The sequence below is a fragment of the Corvus brachyrhynchos genome, unplaced genomic scaffold, assembly GCF_000691975.1.
Source record: "Corvus brachyrhynchos isolate BGI_N302 unplaced genomic scaffold, ASM69197v1 scaffold136, whole genome shotgun sequence".
Classification (NCBI taxonomy): domain Eukaryota; kingdom Metazoa; phylum Chordata; class Aves; order Passeriformes; family Corvidae; genus Corvus; species Corvus brachyrhynchos.
This window is the reverse complement of record NW_008239080.1, coordinates 9,089,275-9,104,777: the sequence shown is the minus strand read 5'-3', so window position 1 is coordinate 9,104,777 and position 15,503 is coordinate 9,089,275. Positions and strand designations below refer to the sequence as shown.

Here is a 15,503-nt window from a genome sequence, read left to right as displayed (position 1 = left end):
TCTCTTTCTTTCTTTCTTTCTTTCTTTTTCTTTCTTTCTTTCTTTCTCTCTTTCTCTCTTCCCTTCTCTTTGCCTCTCTACTATTAAATAAAATACATCCTTTTTTTGGCAACAATATTTAATCTCATTTGGTTTTAATCTCGTTTCTGGGAATATTTTGAACCTTCTAAGTTCTTTCCAGTTTATGCTCAAAGACTTAGCTTTCTTTGCTTTTCTGGGTTTAAACCAGATCGTAACACAGCATCAATAAACTAATACAGTTTGTATTATGAATCTTTTATTAATTTTTAAATAATGGAAATAGAGAACCAGGGTAACAGAAAGGAAGATACACATACAACTATTATTAAAGTGTCACAATTGTTGTGCTTCCAGCACTACCTCTTGTGCATATGGATATTTTTACCTCATGATATAGAAGATGCCCCATCCTCAATTGCATATTATAGATGAAAACTAAACCTGGATAATACAAAATACTGAATATGAGAACTTCTGTTCACTTTTTGATTTCCTTAAATTTTAATGATAGCATCTTATCAGTAACTTTTTCCCCCAAAATTTTGAGGTACTTCAGAACAAAAATTCTACAGATGCTTTCTTGATCAATTTTTCCACATTTCAAAACATTTTTGTCATCCACTATTTAAGAAAATGAAACAAAATGAAGAAAAAAAACCCCAAAAAACATATTTTGGAAAATGAAACTTGGAAGACTGAATACAAATTTCCAAGATAAACTTCTTTTCCATGAAGATGAAGAAATTATATATAAATGCATATCTAAGCATCATTCATATTAATTTTTTTAGTTCCTTGTTGGAAATGCTGTAATTATGAACACAATATGAATAGGTGAAAGATTATTTTAGAACAGCTTTTTCTTGTGACTTTGTTATAAAACATCACCGTATTTTTCAAGCACAGAGAACGATTTCTTATTTTATTTTGAAATATTAATTTAAACTCATATTTTTAGTATTCTTCAAAAGTAAAAACAAATCTTTGGTTTGATATGAAGCAATATAAAATATTTTAAAAAATTATTTTAGAAATCATTGTTTCAGTAATGGTGGAGACAAATAGTTAAAACCACTTCTCATTGGTTCTAAAGAATAAAATTTCTGTCTAAAATTCTTAGGGCCCAATATATAAAAACATGTGCATTTCTTAGATATTAAAGAAGTAAATGGAAAATTTTCTTTTAAACACCAACGAGAAGATAGTGCCTAAAATTTTGATGCTTTATGTAGGATGCATATTAATGATATACACACCATGCAAGTATATATTTACCTTCACAGGATGGAGAAGATCCTTCAAACTGCAACTGTGCATTCAGTTTGCAGGTTAATATATCTTGTCCAACAAGGGTGAAACCAGGATGGCACCTGTACTTCACAAAATCTCCTGAAAAAAGTATTGAAAAAAAGTTAAGCCTCAAAAAATCCTTCAAACAGAAGTATATCAAAATATCAGGTGGAAGATGAAATAGCTTAGTTTAACTAGAATTCAAGGGAAACAGAACACAGAGAAAGAAATACTCTCTTTTTACCTATTTCAAAGTCATCATCTTCTGTGAACAAATCTGCATGTGGAACTGTGGGTGGAGGCTGGCACTTCCTGAGCTGATAAGCTGCAAATTTAAGTGAAAAAAATTAAATACTGGTGTGTTAAGACGTATTTTACAAAAAATTCATTTCATATTCACACCTCCCAAATTTCCAGAGCTGCACTGAACCTCATGGTCTCTCAGTTACAACATTTTCCAAGTTAAATGTCATTACATGACATGAGCATGGTGAGGTACTGGAACAGGTTGCTGAGAGAAGTTGTGGATCCCAGGAATTATACAAGTCTAGGTTGGATAAAGTTTGGAGAAACCTGGTCTAGTGGAAGATGTTCCTGTCCATGGCAGGGTGATTGGAACAAGATGATCTTTAAGGAAACTTTAAATTTAAAACATTCTATGATTCTATGACTCTTTAAACAAAGTCTCGTCTGCTTTTCAAATCTGTTTCAATAAATTGTGAGTGATCTCATAAAGAAGGCGACCACTGAAATGGTTGCTTCTAAAATGGAGTAGAATGCCTACAACAGTTGAAGAAGCCACTTCTGGATTAAAAAATTCAAAAGAAAAAGAAAGATTGTGTGCATATACTAAGGAAAAACTCTCCCCTTCATGGAACTAAGTTACTGTCAGAACGAAATTCTCTGGGCAACTTGATAGTCCTATCCACTTTAGTTTTTGCTTCTCAGGTTAAGGGCAGTGGGTGACCATGCATCATGACCTCTTTTAAGGAGAAAAGTACAGACAAGGAGAGCATTTCAGATTCTGAGTAACAATTTCACATAGACTTCCCCATGCAAACATGTATCTTCAGGTGCTCTCTTTCTGTGACATTTACGTCAGTCTTTGTGAATTATTAATTGTATATTTTTAATTTACAGTCCAGAAGGCTAATAATCTTCCATTCAATATATATTTTTTGGGTGACTTAGTCTGAAATAGAACTAGAGTTATGGTTCAGCTTTTCACTTCTGAGTTAAACACCTAATTTGCACCACCTTTAGCCCTGAATGTAACTATGAACAAAATATTTTGCTGCATATCAGTCTTTATGCTATTGCTCAACCCTGCCATAGCATCCCAGAAACTTTTCTGACCATGAGCCCTAAGCATGGTCAGCTGGAGAATAATTTTGGTAAAGAAAGTTAAATCTTACTGAATAAATAGGTAAAAGTAATTAAAAGGGTAAAAGTAATTAAAAGAGTAAAAGGTCAATATTAGATGGCCATGGTTAACATTAAAGATAAACAGTTTATTAAAAGCCCCAAATTAACATTCTTAGGATTTTTTTAATATGTAATTTAAAAAAACTCATATGTACAGTTATTAGGAAAAAAAAAAAAGGCAGCAAATCTATGAGTCCTGGTAAATCAGTAAACCACAAATTTAAGAACTATTTTTAAAATTCACTAAATGATTGTGGTAACTAGATATTAATTATATAAAGAAAACTGACCATGAAAATTGAGGACAAAGAATCCTCCTGTTGAAAAGTCACTGTGAAATTTGAGGAGGACTTGATTGGTAGAACTGTAAGCTGTTTCCAGAGCTGTGTTCCCACTGAAAACTCCTAGCTGAGGTGAATTATGGTCAGGACCATCCCTGGAATGTGAAACATAAAAAAGTCAGCTGAAAAACTAATGTTCTTAACATTCAAATTAACAGTCTCTTTCTCTGGAGAGCAGTTTAAATTTTTGGAAAAAATATTTTCCCTAATGATTTAAAATGAGTTTCTCCTCTTTTTATTTCTAGCAACAAAGAATACTCTTTCTAACTTCAAACAATTACATTTTTTTAGAGACCAGGCTACTTTGCAAAAGTTCTTATATATACATGGGCAAGAAATCTAGTAGTGGCAGGAAATTTTCAACGTGTGTTTCTGCCAAAAATTTTCATGTACACATCAGATGAAGAAAAAACCAAAAACTACAAGACTTGTAATGCTATCGAAAAATTTTCATGTACACATCAGATGAAGAAAAACCAAAAACTAGAAGACTTGTAATGCTATCATATTTCTAGCATTTTGACCCAGGTGCTACAAGTCTTCAACTCATGGTTAAAACAGAGTTGTGGAAATTGCAAGTTACTCTGCCTTTTAAAGCAGTTCCAAAGATTCAAAGGTATGTCCTAAGGAAAAAAAAAAGAGAGGGGAAAAAACCAGAAAAAATGTTTGTGTTTTGTGTTTCTCAGCAGTAGGATAGGATACCCAAAAATAAATATACTCCAGTAACATGAGGCTTCATTCATTTCCAGTATCATAATATAGAACATTTAGGCCTGAACAATAAATGAATGAACAGTGAATGAATAAATAAACAAAACTCCCTGCTTTTATCCCGGAAGTATTTTTTGAGCTCTACAGCACCTATTTCTGGTTATTTTGTATATTACATGTAACAAATCTAAACGAAATGAAAAAGCCTTTGTGATATGTTATTTTAGAAGGCTTGAGATAATCTAGAATGTCTCTGAAAGCTGTTAGCTTTTGACTTTTCACTGTCTTTCAGAGGAATATTTATTCATCTCAGTTTTATCATTAAAAAGTCAAGGTCAAGCATTATATATATATAACATGCCAGAGAAGACAATCGATCATGTATTTCACACTCGTGTTTACAGGTAATGCAAATACCAGAGGCAACCAAATGGCTGTTCAGAAACAGTTCTGCATTTCTATGAAATACCTGTCTGAAAAAACCTCACCACTAGCTATAGGAATAGTGGACTAGCTGGGAGATCAGAGCAGCTGACTCACACAGGAATAAGTTACATCGTATATTCTGTGCAAACTTTTCCTGAACTATCTGTAGCATGTATGAGAAGTCACTTTGCACAGTATGTGGTGTAAGGACCAGGGTTAGGCAGAGATGACATGTCCACCACCTTTGGCATTATCTAAGCCTGCTCTTGAGTGCAGTAAATTCCTATACAAGAATTTAGACAGCTCTAAATCCTCTTCCTTCAGCTGAGGTCACAAGTTGAATGGGTTCTGGTGGAAAGAAACACAGATTCAGAGAAGAGGAACCTACAATATGAAGCTTAAAGACATGGAGATACAAGGCCTGAAATTCTGGGTTAGAAAATATAAAAAATATGTCTATCAGGCATATTGAAATATTTAGAAAACTTAAGAAAATCTTACTTAATGCCTAAATTAGTTAATGTCTAAAGATGTCAGAAAGTTTTGCAAAAACTAACATATATTGCCTGTATATTCATGGGAACATGTAATTCAACATAGTGTAGGTTATTACATCACTTTGACCTTACATGGCCTCCACTTAGAAAAGAGAGACATCAAACAAGATCTGATTGATAACTGAATTTGAGCTTCTAAATACTTTTGGAACAGTACTCTTTAAGAGTTCAGACAGTGATAATTTTTTTTTTTTTCAGATAATCTTAGAAGCTGTTTTATGCTGCTCTTCAGCACGTATAACAACCTAAAGACCACTACTAAGAAAATCTGTAGCTTGGGACAGTGAGACTTGATAAATCAATCAGAAAAAAATCACTATTACTTCAAAAAAATGCATACCATACTGCAATGTAGTCATTCACAGGTTCAGTCTGAAGTAAGGTAAAGTTGATATAAATCCCATGGCCTGGAGGTACAACAATTAACCAAGTACAGTCCTTGGAATTTGGGTATTCATCTGGAAATCCTGGAGAATAAACTGTACCATTCTGAGCAGTTACATTATAGCCGCAAGGAGCTGAAAAGAAAACAAATGAGTAACATTAGTAGTAGAAAAGTTTTTCATGTTACAAATGGAATATCAAAATGCTACCAAATTCTTAAAGCTCCACAAGACAAGGCAACCTAAGTGTTAAAGACAGCCTTTTCCTTGGTTGGTTGCTTCTCAAAGAAATATTGACATTTCTAAGAATAATTTATGCTGATGTCTTTTAGGTTTCATTTCTTAAAATCCATCAAAATCTACTGGGAATATTTTTTTTTTGGGGTATAATTCTTGAAACTTAGTCTGCACACCATTTAAAAAGGGGCACCTTTTGCTGGTATTCAAGATTAAAGACCAAATAAATAAACAGGTCTTGCATGTTTCCATCCAACTGAACTCGAACTGAACTGAAATACAATTCTGAAAAAAAAATAGGCTGATTGTTCTTTCACTAGTCCAAAACCATTATGCTTTATTTCTGACATTTTGAGTAATTTTTAATGGTGATCCATTTGAAGATTGTATGCTAATTATCCTTATGACAAGTAAAATGAAGATACAGATACAAATTTGTGCACACTTGCTGAATGAAGTCTGTAGCCAAATCAAAGCTATGAAAAGGCTGACTTTATTCAACGGTAGCAAATATGTGGTAATGTGCTCTTTTCAGTCTCAGTTTGGAAGTGACTGAATATGGATGAAAGCATGTATCCAAGTAGACATACAGCCATTAGTGCAAATTAATGAGTCTCACTCATTACAGCGAGACTTTAATCTCATTTATGGGCACTCAGTCTTGCTCTAGAACATTTCTCATTAACTCTTACTATTAAGCTTATGTTATTATTTTCAGGGTTCCTGTGACTCTTCTTCAGACCCTCTTCATTTCTTTTTCAACTTAACAAGTGATGGAAAAGAAAAAGAGAAAAAATTGATAGAAGGAAAAAGGAGAAAATAGGAAAGGAAAAGGGAAAAAGGAAGGACTGAGAAATTGTGGAAGGATGTAATTTTCTGTATGGTTTAAAGCTGCTATACCGTTGTGGTAGAAGGTCACCTGTCTAGTTGATGAGTAGCCTTTTTTGGAGAAGTTCTTTTAATAATCACTGGATTTAAAGGACAGGCTAAGGAGGCTTTAACTGCTTCACTTTCTTCATCCATATCAGTACTAACTTGTATGATGCATTTAGCATGTTTTCTGTCTGGACACAGTCCTGTGCCATGTGCTATAGGATGATTCTTCTTGAGCAGGAGGTTGGGCAAGAGGACCCACTGTGATGCCTTCCAACCTGACCCAGTTTGTGATTCTGTGATTCTGTGAACAGAATAGCACCTGCTCCTGAACCACGAACCTTTAGTGGCCAACAAAGGAAACCAGCTAAGGAAAATGAAGGGTTGGTTCTATCTGTCTGATTCCTGGTTGCATGTAGAGGCCAAGGGCATCTGACACTGTCTATCAGCTCTAGGAGTTCTGACGAAAATGTGACTTAAGCCCAATTTTTACTGTTTCCTAAGCCCCTACATTCATGCCATGGTCACATTGTCTGGTCTCAGAAATCTACTCTGTTCTCTCTCCAGTATTCCATGTTTACAACTAAGACTGCCTTGACAATTATGTTTACTACATGGAAAGAAAATTCCTGAGACTAATATTACTTTCTAATTAACATAAAGGATTTTTTTGATTGAATTATATTTTGTATATTGAAGTATATTTATATTTAAATATATTTTGAGTTTACTATATTTTTGACAGATTAATCGTGTTAATGATTGCATTCATTTTTTATTTTCCCTTCATTATTCTCTAATACTCAAGAAGGAATGCAGATTGATTGTATCTCAGTAAAGACAGTCTAATCCCTCTTATATGATTGTTAGCCATGAAAGATCTATAAATTGTGTCAGAAAAAAAGTGTCACGGGTAACAAAACTCTAGTAGAATAGGTAATACACCCAGCTGTTACTAGGCTTTCTCCAAAGATATGTGAAAATCACAGAAAACATAAAATTAAACAGAAATAACAGGTTACATTTCACTCAAGATAAAAACAGCTTCAGTTTGAATAAACAAATCACTCTAAATTAATGATGTTGTTATGTTACACTTTGACTGACAGGCATGAAGAAATAGATTTTTGAAATGGGTAAGCGTATAATCAAGTCTTCTAAACTTGCAAATTCTAACAGTAGACCACATGTTGATTTATAAATGAATGAATTCCATACTATGTGTTCTCATGCCCATTCATACCTAATTGCAGACACATCACTGTGCATGGAAAGACAGTAAATGGTTTTAAAACTCCATCCAAAGATCCACAAACCTAGTTAGTCATTTACTGACAATTACATGCGTTATACCAAGACATCTATGATAAATCACTACGACAACTTTACTGCACAGGAGTAAGGTCTTAGAGCATGACTATATGACAAGATTCTACTATAATTACTTGAGCAGAAATTAATATAATTTTCTCCCATATATGGATTCTCAGCCTTTAGAAGTATGTGCAATCTTCTATAGAAAGTTTTTGATTCAAACTTCTAAGAATACTGGTCATAGCTAGAAAAAAGATTTAATTCTTTTGCTGATTTCTCTCTTAGACCCATTCTCAAATTACAACAATCAGAGTAACAATTTGTTTTCCCTATAGAAAAAACCCAAACATTTATATGTCATAATAATAATTTCAGCAGTACTAGGTGGAGTTTTCATGCACACAGACTAATTTTCCACAAAGCAAGTAGTGTGCTAAGTGAGACAGAAAACTCTTCATGCTCAGTCAAAACACAAAGCAACCTGCTGTTTGTTCAGAAATGGTAGCTATATATCTACACGACTGCACACACAATAGAGTTGCATGCATTCAGGCCTCAGCTGTGTGGAGGAGATGTAGATGACTGTGGGTAGGCTTGGAAGATAGGATTCACATGCACAGGAATCAGGCCAAATGTACATTGTGAATTACAGAAATGTCAGTAAGAGAGGAATGCCTTCTCTGAGTTAGAAAATGAAGATAAAACCACTGAATTAAAACAATCTGGATGAGGGGACAGGGAAAAGTAAGAATGACTTTGTCTTCATGTCATTAAAAACTAATTATTTCACTTCCTGCATGTCATTTCAGACTGAATATATCTTATTTACTCTTGTTTCATCTAAGAAAACAGAAAATGCTGACTTACATAAAAAAATCTGAACTTCTCCTAATATACACCTTCATGTATTTTAGGAAACATGTTTCTCTGGGGAGTAAAAAGGAATAAGAAATGATAGAATGCTGATATGCCCTTTGGTGCTCCATCTATATCACTACTCAAGAATATTATGGATTATTCTAAGGTGCTTTTACAATTCCAAAGATATCTTGATTTTGTGTTAGATCACATGAAAACATACTCTCCCAATACCAAACCTGTTTGTAATCATGGTCAAACCAGAGGAAACCCAGTGCTATTCTCACATGTAGAATGAAATATATTTGATCTCTTTTAGGGTAAGAAAATACAACTGAATATATGTGATTTTTTTGTTTTCTATATGATTTAATTGTCATGGGAAATAATCCAACAAGTTCATATGATATTTTTAAAGGTACCAGAAATAGAATAGTTATTGTGCTTTCCTTTGTTTTAAGACCTCTGTGAACTGAAACCAGTATTATGAAGTATACCAGTTTATTACTTTAATCCATTTAACTTTAATTATGTTTTCATCAGAAGAGAGTCTTTATTCATATTCATATGATCATATTCAAATTTTTCCCACAGTTTTAATGAATACTGGTGCTAATCAGAAACAATACATGATTGAAAGTCAGAGAGATATAGAGTTATTTTTTTAGTGTTCATAAAACTGTGCAAGATAGCCCTATCCTAAACAAAAAAAAAACCAAAAAAACCTAACCCAACCAACCAAAAAAACCCCAAGCTGATGAATTGCTGTATTTTTAAAACATATATAATAATTTGACATATAGTAGAAACATCTGGGATACTTAAAATTTCTTTTAGCAACTTTTACTCATGCTCCTACTTATCCTATATGTAAATGTCCATATAGTGTAGATGTAGATATATATATAATATATATACACTATATAGTATATATATACATAGTATACATTTTGTATATATGTATAACTATATATAGTATACCATATACTATATATATAATGTATATATTTATATTATATAGACTATATATACTTAAAACAATTAGAAGTGCCATTTTGTGTTTGCTGTCTGCTAGATGTATCATAGATAGATTGCTGCTAACCTTATTGAAAATTATGTTTTTCCATTGAAATGTCTTAGTTGTAAAATACACAGATATAATTAGTATTTTAAAATTATTAAAATAAATTCCTAAGCCATTATAAGGATTTTTAAAGATACTCTTTCTTTAGCTGAAAAATTTCCTTCAAGGCTTTATTAGTGAGAAAAGGGGGACAATAAGTCACCGCAGGTACATCACCACAAAATTGCTCTGAAAGTAATAAAAATCAGGCTAAGGCATCTGTCCCAAAAAAGCTTAGTTTAGGATTAGGAAGAAAGGAAGAGGTGGATGATCTTTATAAAAATAAGAGGTGTTGAACTTTGGCTAGGTTTCTAACAAATTCTAAAAACACTGAGTATTAACACTTTACACTTTTATGTAATTTTCACGGATATTTTAAAACTTTACAATATTTTTAACATGAAGAAAAATATTATGTATTTGTTTATATTGAACTTTTAGCACTAATAACTTTGTATTTTCTTCCAAAACATTGATAAAGTTGTCTCCATAACCAACTGCTTTTGAATAAAAGTATCTTCTTGAAATAGTCCTTCACACTGAGTTTAAGATAATTTCTGGTTGTATCATGAATTGGCATAATCAATACAACTGACAGATATTAATAGGAACAATAAATCACTGCCAAGGAACATGATTCATAAAACATTTATGATTTATTAAAGCAGACAATATTCTGCCTTTATCTGCTTACACTACAGATTACAAGAAAGGCACCGTTCTTCAGCAACAGCTGCATTATTTATATGCACACAAACAAGTAAACAAAAATCATAAAGTACTGTGAGTTCTGAAGCAAAGGTACTACCAGAAAGTTACCTTCACATCTGGGGAAATGATAGTTCCAATTTCTGTTGATTCCATGTTGACAAGTGAGAACAGGCTGCCCCCTCAAAACATATCCAGGATAGCATTCAAATGATACTGACTGTCCCACACTGTAATCTGAGTTGACTATATATCCATTCAAAAAAGGAGGAGGATCGGGGCAGTTCTGTAACTCGTAAGCTGTAAGAGAACAGAAGTACTTTTTATTGCCTCATCAGCTCTCAACACAGGAAGCACACATTAATATAAAATCTGTAATACATTCAATAATAGGTAAACACTGGAATGCCAAGCTCCAGTAATTCATTGATTAACATGTAACAAGAAATAAATCATCCACTGGGACCATACAAAAATATTTTGGTAATGTACAACAAAGTCATCCATTACTTAAAATTTTATAAAAGATAAGATTTTCACAATCCATTGGATTTTTAATATATATTGAACTATGCCCAAAAAATCACATGAACAAAAAAAAAATGAAAAGAATTAATGAATTACTTTAACACGACAGAGCACCATAAAGATCTAAAAAAAATTACACAAATATCTATGAAGGGAAAAGGTACTTTTAGATATATCACCATGCAAAAAATTGCTTTAATGATTCCTCATATTTCATGTTGGGTTCTGTGTTACCAAAGACATCAAAATATTATCCAATGAAACACATTTAATTCATAAAAGTCAGTGTGATGAAAATTCAGAAGGCGCTTTCATTAATAATATTTACTAAGATATAAAGATAATGTAAGCAGTTCCATATGAAGCAAAAACAAGACTGCTTTATAAAAATGTTATGCAGAATCATTTGCAAACAACTTCACATAGATAAGATAGTAAGTAATTGTCATTTAAGAAATAAGCGTTAAAGAGATGAGTGCCCTGCTCTCCCTGAACATTCAATTTTCAGTTAAGGAATACTACTGTCAGAAGAAAGTTCAAACAAGAATAGTAATACCAGTGTGCTCTATATTCACGTGTTGTTAAGTCCAAGCTCTAAAAATGCCGCAAGAGAATATGACGAACATATTCTTGAACAAACTATTTTGGGTTTTTTTTTTGAAGTTAATCTTTACAATATGAACATATTCATCCTATAAGTGAATATCTATTATTCTGAAATAGATTATTTAAACAAGCCATTTCAGCAAGATTAAGCTAAACATATACCTCAGATATGCTTAAATGCTTACTTAAAGTGAAGTTTGTACTTAAATGCTTCACTGAAGTACAGCTACTGTCAGTAAGTTTTTTAGTCATTGCTAATTACAGTCATCCTATGCAATAAAGAGAAGATTTATTTGAGACAGCCTTCTTCTCTTCCCTAATTCCTTCAGTGAATCCAGAATTCAGTGTTTGTAACACTAAAAAATTGGAAAACATTTAGAGGTACTAGAAATACTCCGAAATTCTCTAAAAAATCAGATCCCCCTTCTCTCAAATAACAAAAAATTAAGAAAAGAAATTCAAAACCAAGGAAAAAAAATTAACTGCTACTGAAAGGAAATACAAAAAGGTTTATTTTCCCTAAATTGTGGTTCATTAAATTTTGTGCTAAATCTAGTAATAGCTCATTAATTTTTAATTTTATTATTACTCCTACTATCATTTGTGTAGTACTAATACAGATAATATTATTATTATCAAAATCTTTATGCAAAATAGAGTACTAGAAATATTATTTAAGAGTACAGAACTTATTAAGACTGAAATATTAAACTATATTTAAAAATCTATTTAGCAAATCATTTAAAAATAGAAAAGAAAATTATTCCAGAAGGTCAGGGGATCTCACAAATTTTTTTTTTTAAAGGTGCAGCACTACATTGCCCAACAGTTACAACAACAGTGTTTTGGAACAATGACAGTAAGTACTGGAATTTTTAAACTTTGATTGTAGAAGCTTTTGAGGATATGAATACACATGAAAACCATCCTTCCCTATTGGTTAACTTGTTATGAGATAGTATTCATAGATTATGTTTTGAAAGTACTTAATGCAGTTGCAGAATTTTTGCAGCTAGTGCTAAAAATCAATTTCAGAAAAAAAAACCCTCTCTCATAGATCTACATAAAAAGGTAATACAGAAACAACTCAGGTGAGAGAGGAAATACTGAGAGATTTGACAGAGGTGTTCCATAGACTAAGGAAGTGATCACGATGTATATGTGTCAAAGAGATAAACAGGGAAGGTGATGGATATTGGGGAGTATTGAAATTTGGCTTGACAAAAACGATATGGAATAAGAGGTGGATATTGTCCTGGTTTCTGTCAGGGAATAGTTTATTTCTTCTCAGTTTTTTAAATTTGTCTCATGCTCTGCCAGTGAGGTGGTATGCAAAAAATTGATAAACAAAATGGGAGGGAGCATAGCTGGGACAGGTGACCTGAACTGACCAAAGGGTGTTCCACACCATAGAACATTGTGCCTGGTACATAAACTGGGAGTAGTTACCCGGAGGGGTGGCTGATCTGGGTTCAGGGAGGTGGTTCTGGCATCAGCCAGCAGGTGGTGAAGAAATTGTAGACTGCAATGGGGTCTCCCTCTGTCTCCTCTTCTCCAGGCTGAATAGACCAAGGGGCCTCAGAAGCTCCTCATACCACTTCCCCTAAAGGCTCTTCACCATCTTTGTTGTCCTCCTCTGGACTCTCTCTAATAGTTTAATATCTGTCTAATATTGCAGTGACCAAAACTGCCCTCAGGACTCGAGGTGAGGCCGCCCAGAGCAGAGCAGAGTAGAGCAGGAAAATCCCCTCCCTTGCCTGGCTGGTGATGCTGTGCCTGATGCCTCCCAGGACATGGCTGGCCCTCCTGGCTGCCAGGGTCACTCATATTCAACTTGCCATTGACCAGAACCCTCAGGTCCCTTTCCATGGCACTGCTTTCCAGCATCTCATTGCCCAGTCTGTCTGTATATCCAGGGTTGATGCATCCCAGGTGCAGAACCCAGCACTTTGCTTTGTTGAACTTCATATGGTTGGTGATTGCCCAATCCTCTAATTTTCTGAGGTCTCTCTGCAGGGCCTTCCTGCCCTGGAGGGAGCCAACAACTCCTCCCAGTTCTTTTTTATCTGCAAACTTGCTCAGTATCCCTTCCAGTCCTGCATCCAGGTCATTCACAAAGATGTAGAAGAGCACAGGCCCTGAGATGGAGCCCTGTGGCATTCCACTAGTGACCGATCACCAGTCTGATGTCACCCCAGCCACTGTCACCCTTTGTGCCTGACCCATGAGTCAGTTGCTCACCCATGACATGATGTGTTTATCCAGCTGTGTGCTCAACATTTTGTCCAGAAGGATCCTGTGAGAGCATCAAAAGCTTTGCTGAAATCCAAATAGATCTCATAAACCAGCTTCCCTTGATCCACTAGGTGAGTTACCTTGTCATAAAATGAAACCAGGTTTGATAAGCAGGACTTTCCTCTCATGAAGCCATGCTGGCTGTGACCAATGACTGCGTTGTCTTTCTGGTGCTTTTTGATACCTTCCAGGATAACCTTCTCCATAATTCTACCAGGCACTGAAGTGAGAGTGACAGACCTGTAGTTTCTGGGGTCCTCCTTCTTGCCCTTCTTGAAAACTGGGACAATGTTCACCAGCTTCCAGTCAGCTGGGACCTCTCCAGATTCCCAAGACTGCTCAAAAATCATTGAGAGATATTTTGCAATGACATCAGCCAGCCCTTTGAGAATTCTTGGATGAAGAATCCCATCAGATCCCATAGATTTGTAGACAGCATCCCTTACAGTCATTTGGATTATAAATGAAAAACCAAAACCTACCTTTGAAAATTCTAGTCACTGTTTATTCAGAAATGCCTATGCTTTTTGCCTGTTGTAAATAAGGCAAACAAAACACATACAGAAATTTTTGGGGTTTGTTCTAGAATATGTTTCAGTAAGAGTAGAACCTGTACCTAAAGCAGATCACCATAAATTTGAAATTCAGTCAGTTAGGGGTGAAAGCACTTGCATGTGAGCAGAGTACAATTGTTTGTTTTGTTATTTGTTATTTTAAAAAATAAGGTATAAAACTTTGAGATACTCTACTTGTGTTTTCTGGTATGAATCCTATAGATGACTCATAAATTATTGGTCAGGTGATCCATGTGACTATTATATCATGATTTACAGGCCACTCAAGAAACATGCTTTATAGTTTTAGTATAAATTTGAATTATATTCTTCTTTGTCTTTTTGATATATGCAATAACACGTGATTTAACAGAGCAATTCATTACTCAGTACTCATGACTAACAAATACTGCCAAGAAATTCTGATGTCACACCTTGCAATAGAAAGCTCTTTTTATGAGTGTCATGCCCAAAGATTTGTTTGGTTCTGAGCTTTACAAACTGAGATTCCATTTCACTGCACACAAAAACTCTAGTGAGAGCCTGAAATAAAATGTAAAGGAAATCTGAGAAAAAGATTTCATTCCAATGCTGGCAGCAGTCAAATACTTGAAATTTAAAATTATATAAACATTTGTCATTTCTTTGTGCAGTATATTTTCCGCTGATAAAAAAAGATTGTAAGTCACAAAGGAAATATAATTGATTGTCTGCTATCTTGTTGTGATGGTTCAAATGTATTTTCTATCTTACATAAACACTAGGGTGACTTACTGCTTTTCAAGCGCCACATACTTCTGTAACACTTAAACATGGAAATAACTGCTTTACAGAAAAATGGTATTAGCAGGGAATTGAGCATGCAATCACTCAAATGCTAGGAGAGCTCACAAATAGCTCACTTAAAACTTCCATTTAGGCTTATTGTACATTCCTCCAGTATCATGGTGTGTATAACTAGAGACTCAGTAAAAAATTCCACTTCTTAGACTAGACTAGCCTACCATGGGTTTTGTTGGAAGGGTCCTTTAAAGTTGATCTAGTTCCAACTTCCCTGCCATTGGCATGGACATACTTCAGTAGATCACATTTTTAAAAGTGCCATCTAGCCTGACTTTGAAGACCTCCAGGGATGGGGCATTCACAGCTTTTCTTGTTTCAGTGTCTCACCAGCCTCATCTTACGTTCCTTACGCCCAATCTAAATCTACTGTCTTCTGCTGACCCTTCTCAATAAAGGCCTTGGTAAAATGT

At 34.1% G+C, this 15,503-nt stretch overlaps 1 protein-coding gene across 1 annotated transcript in view; it reads right to left on the bottom strand.

The window, feature by feature from the left end:
- Positions 1–15,503, bottom strand: part of CSMD1 (CUB and Sushi multiple domains 1) — a 1,107,925-nt gene that overhangs the window by 103,357 nt on the left and 989,065 nt on the right. Inside the window, exons 42-46 of the mRNA XM_017739215.1 lie at positions 10,379–10,567; positions 5,112–5,289; positions 3,027–3,172; positions 1,556–1,636; positions 1,297–1,410 (exon numbers count right to left, since the gene is read on the bottom strand). Of these exons, the coding sequence (XP_017594704.1) occupies positions 1,297–1,410; positions 1,556–1,636; positions 3,027–3,172; positions 5,112–5,289; positions 10,379–10,567 (708 nt within the window). The remainder of the gene's footprint in view (positions 1–1,296; positions 1,411–1,555; positions 1,637–3,026; positions 3,173–5,111; positions 5,290–10,378; positions 10,568–15,503) is intronic.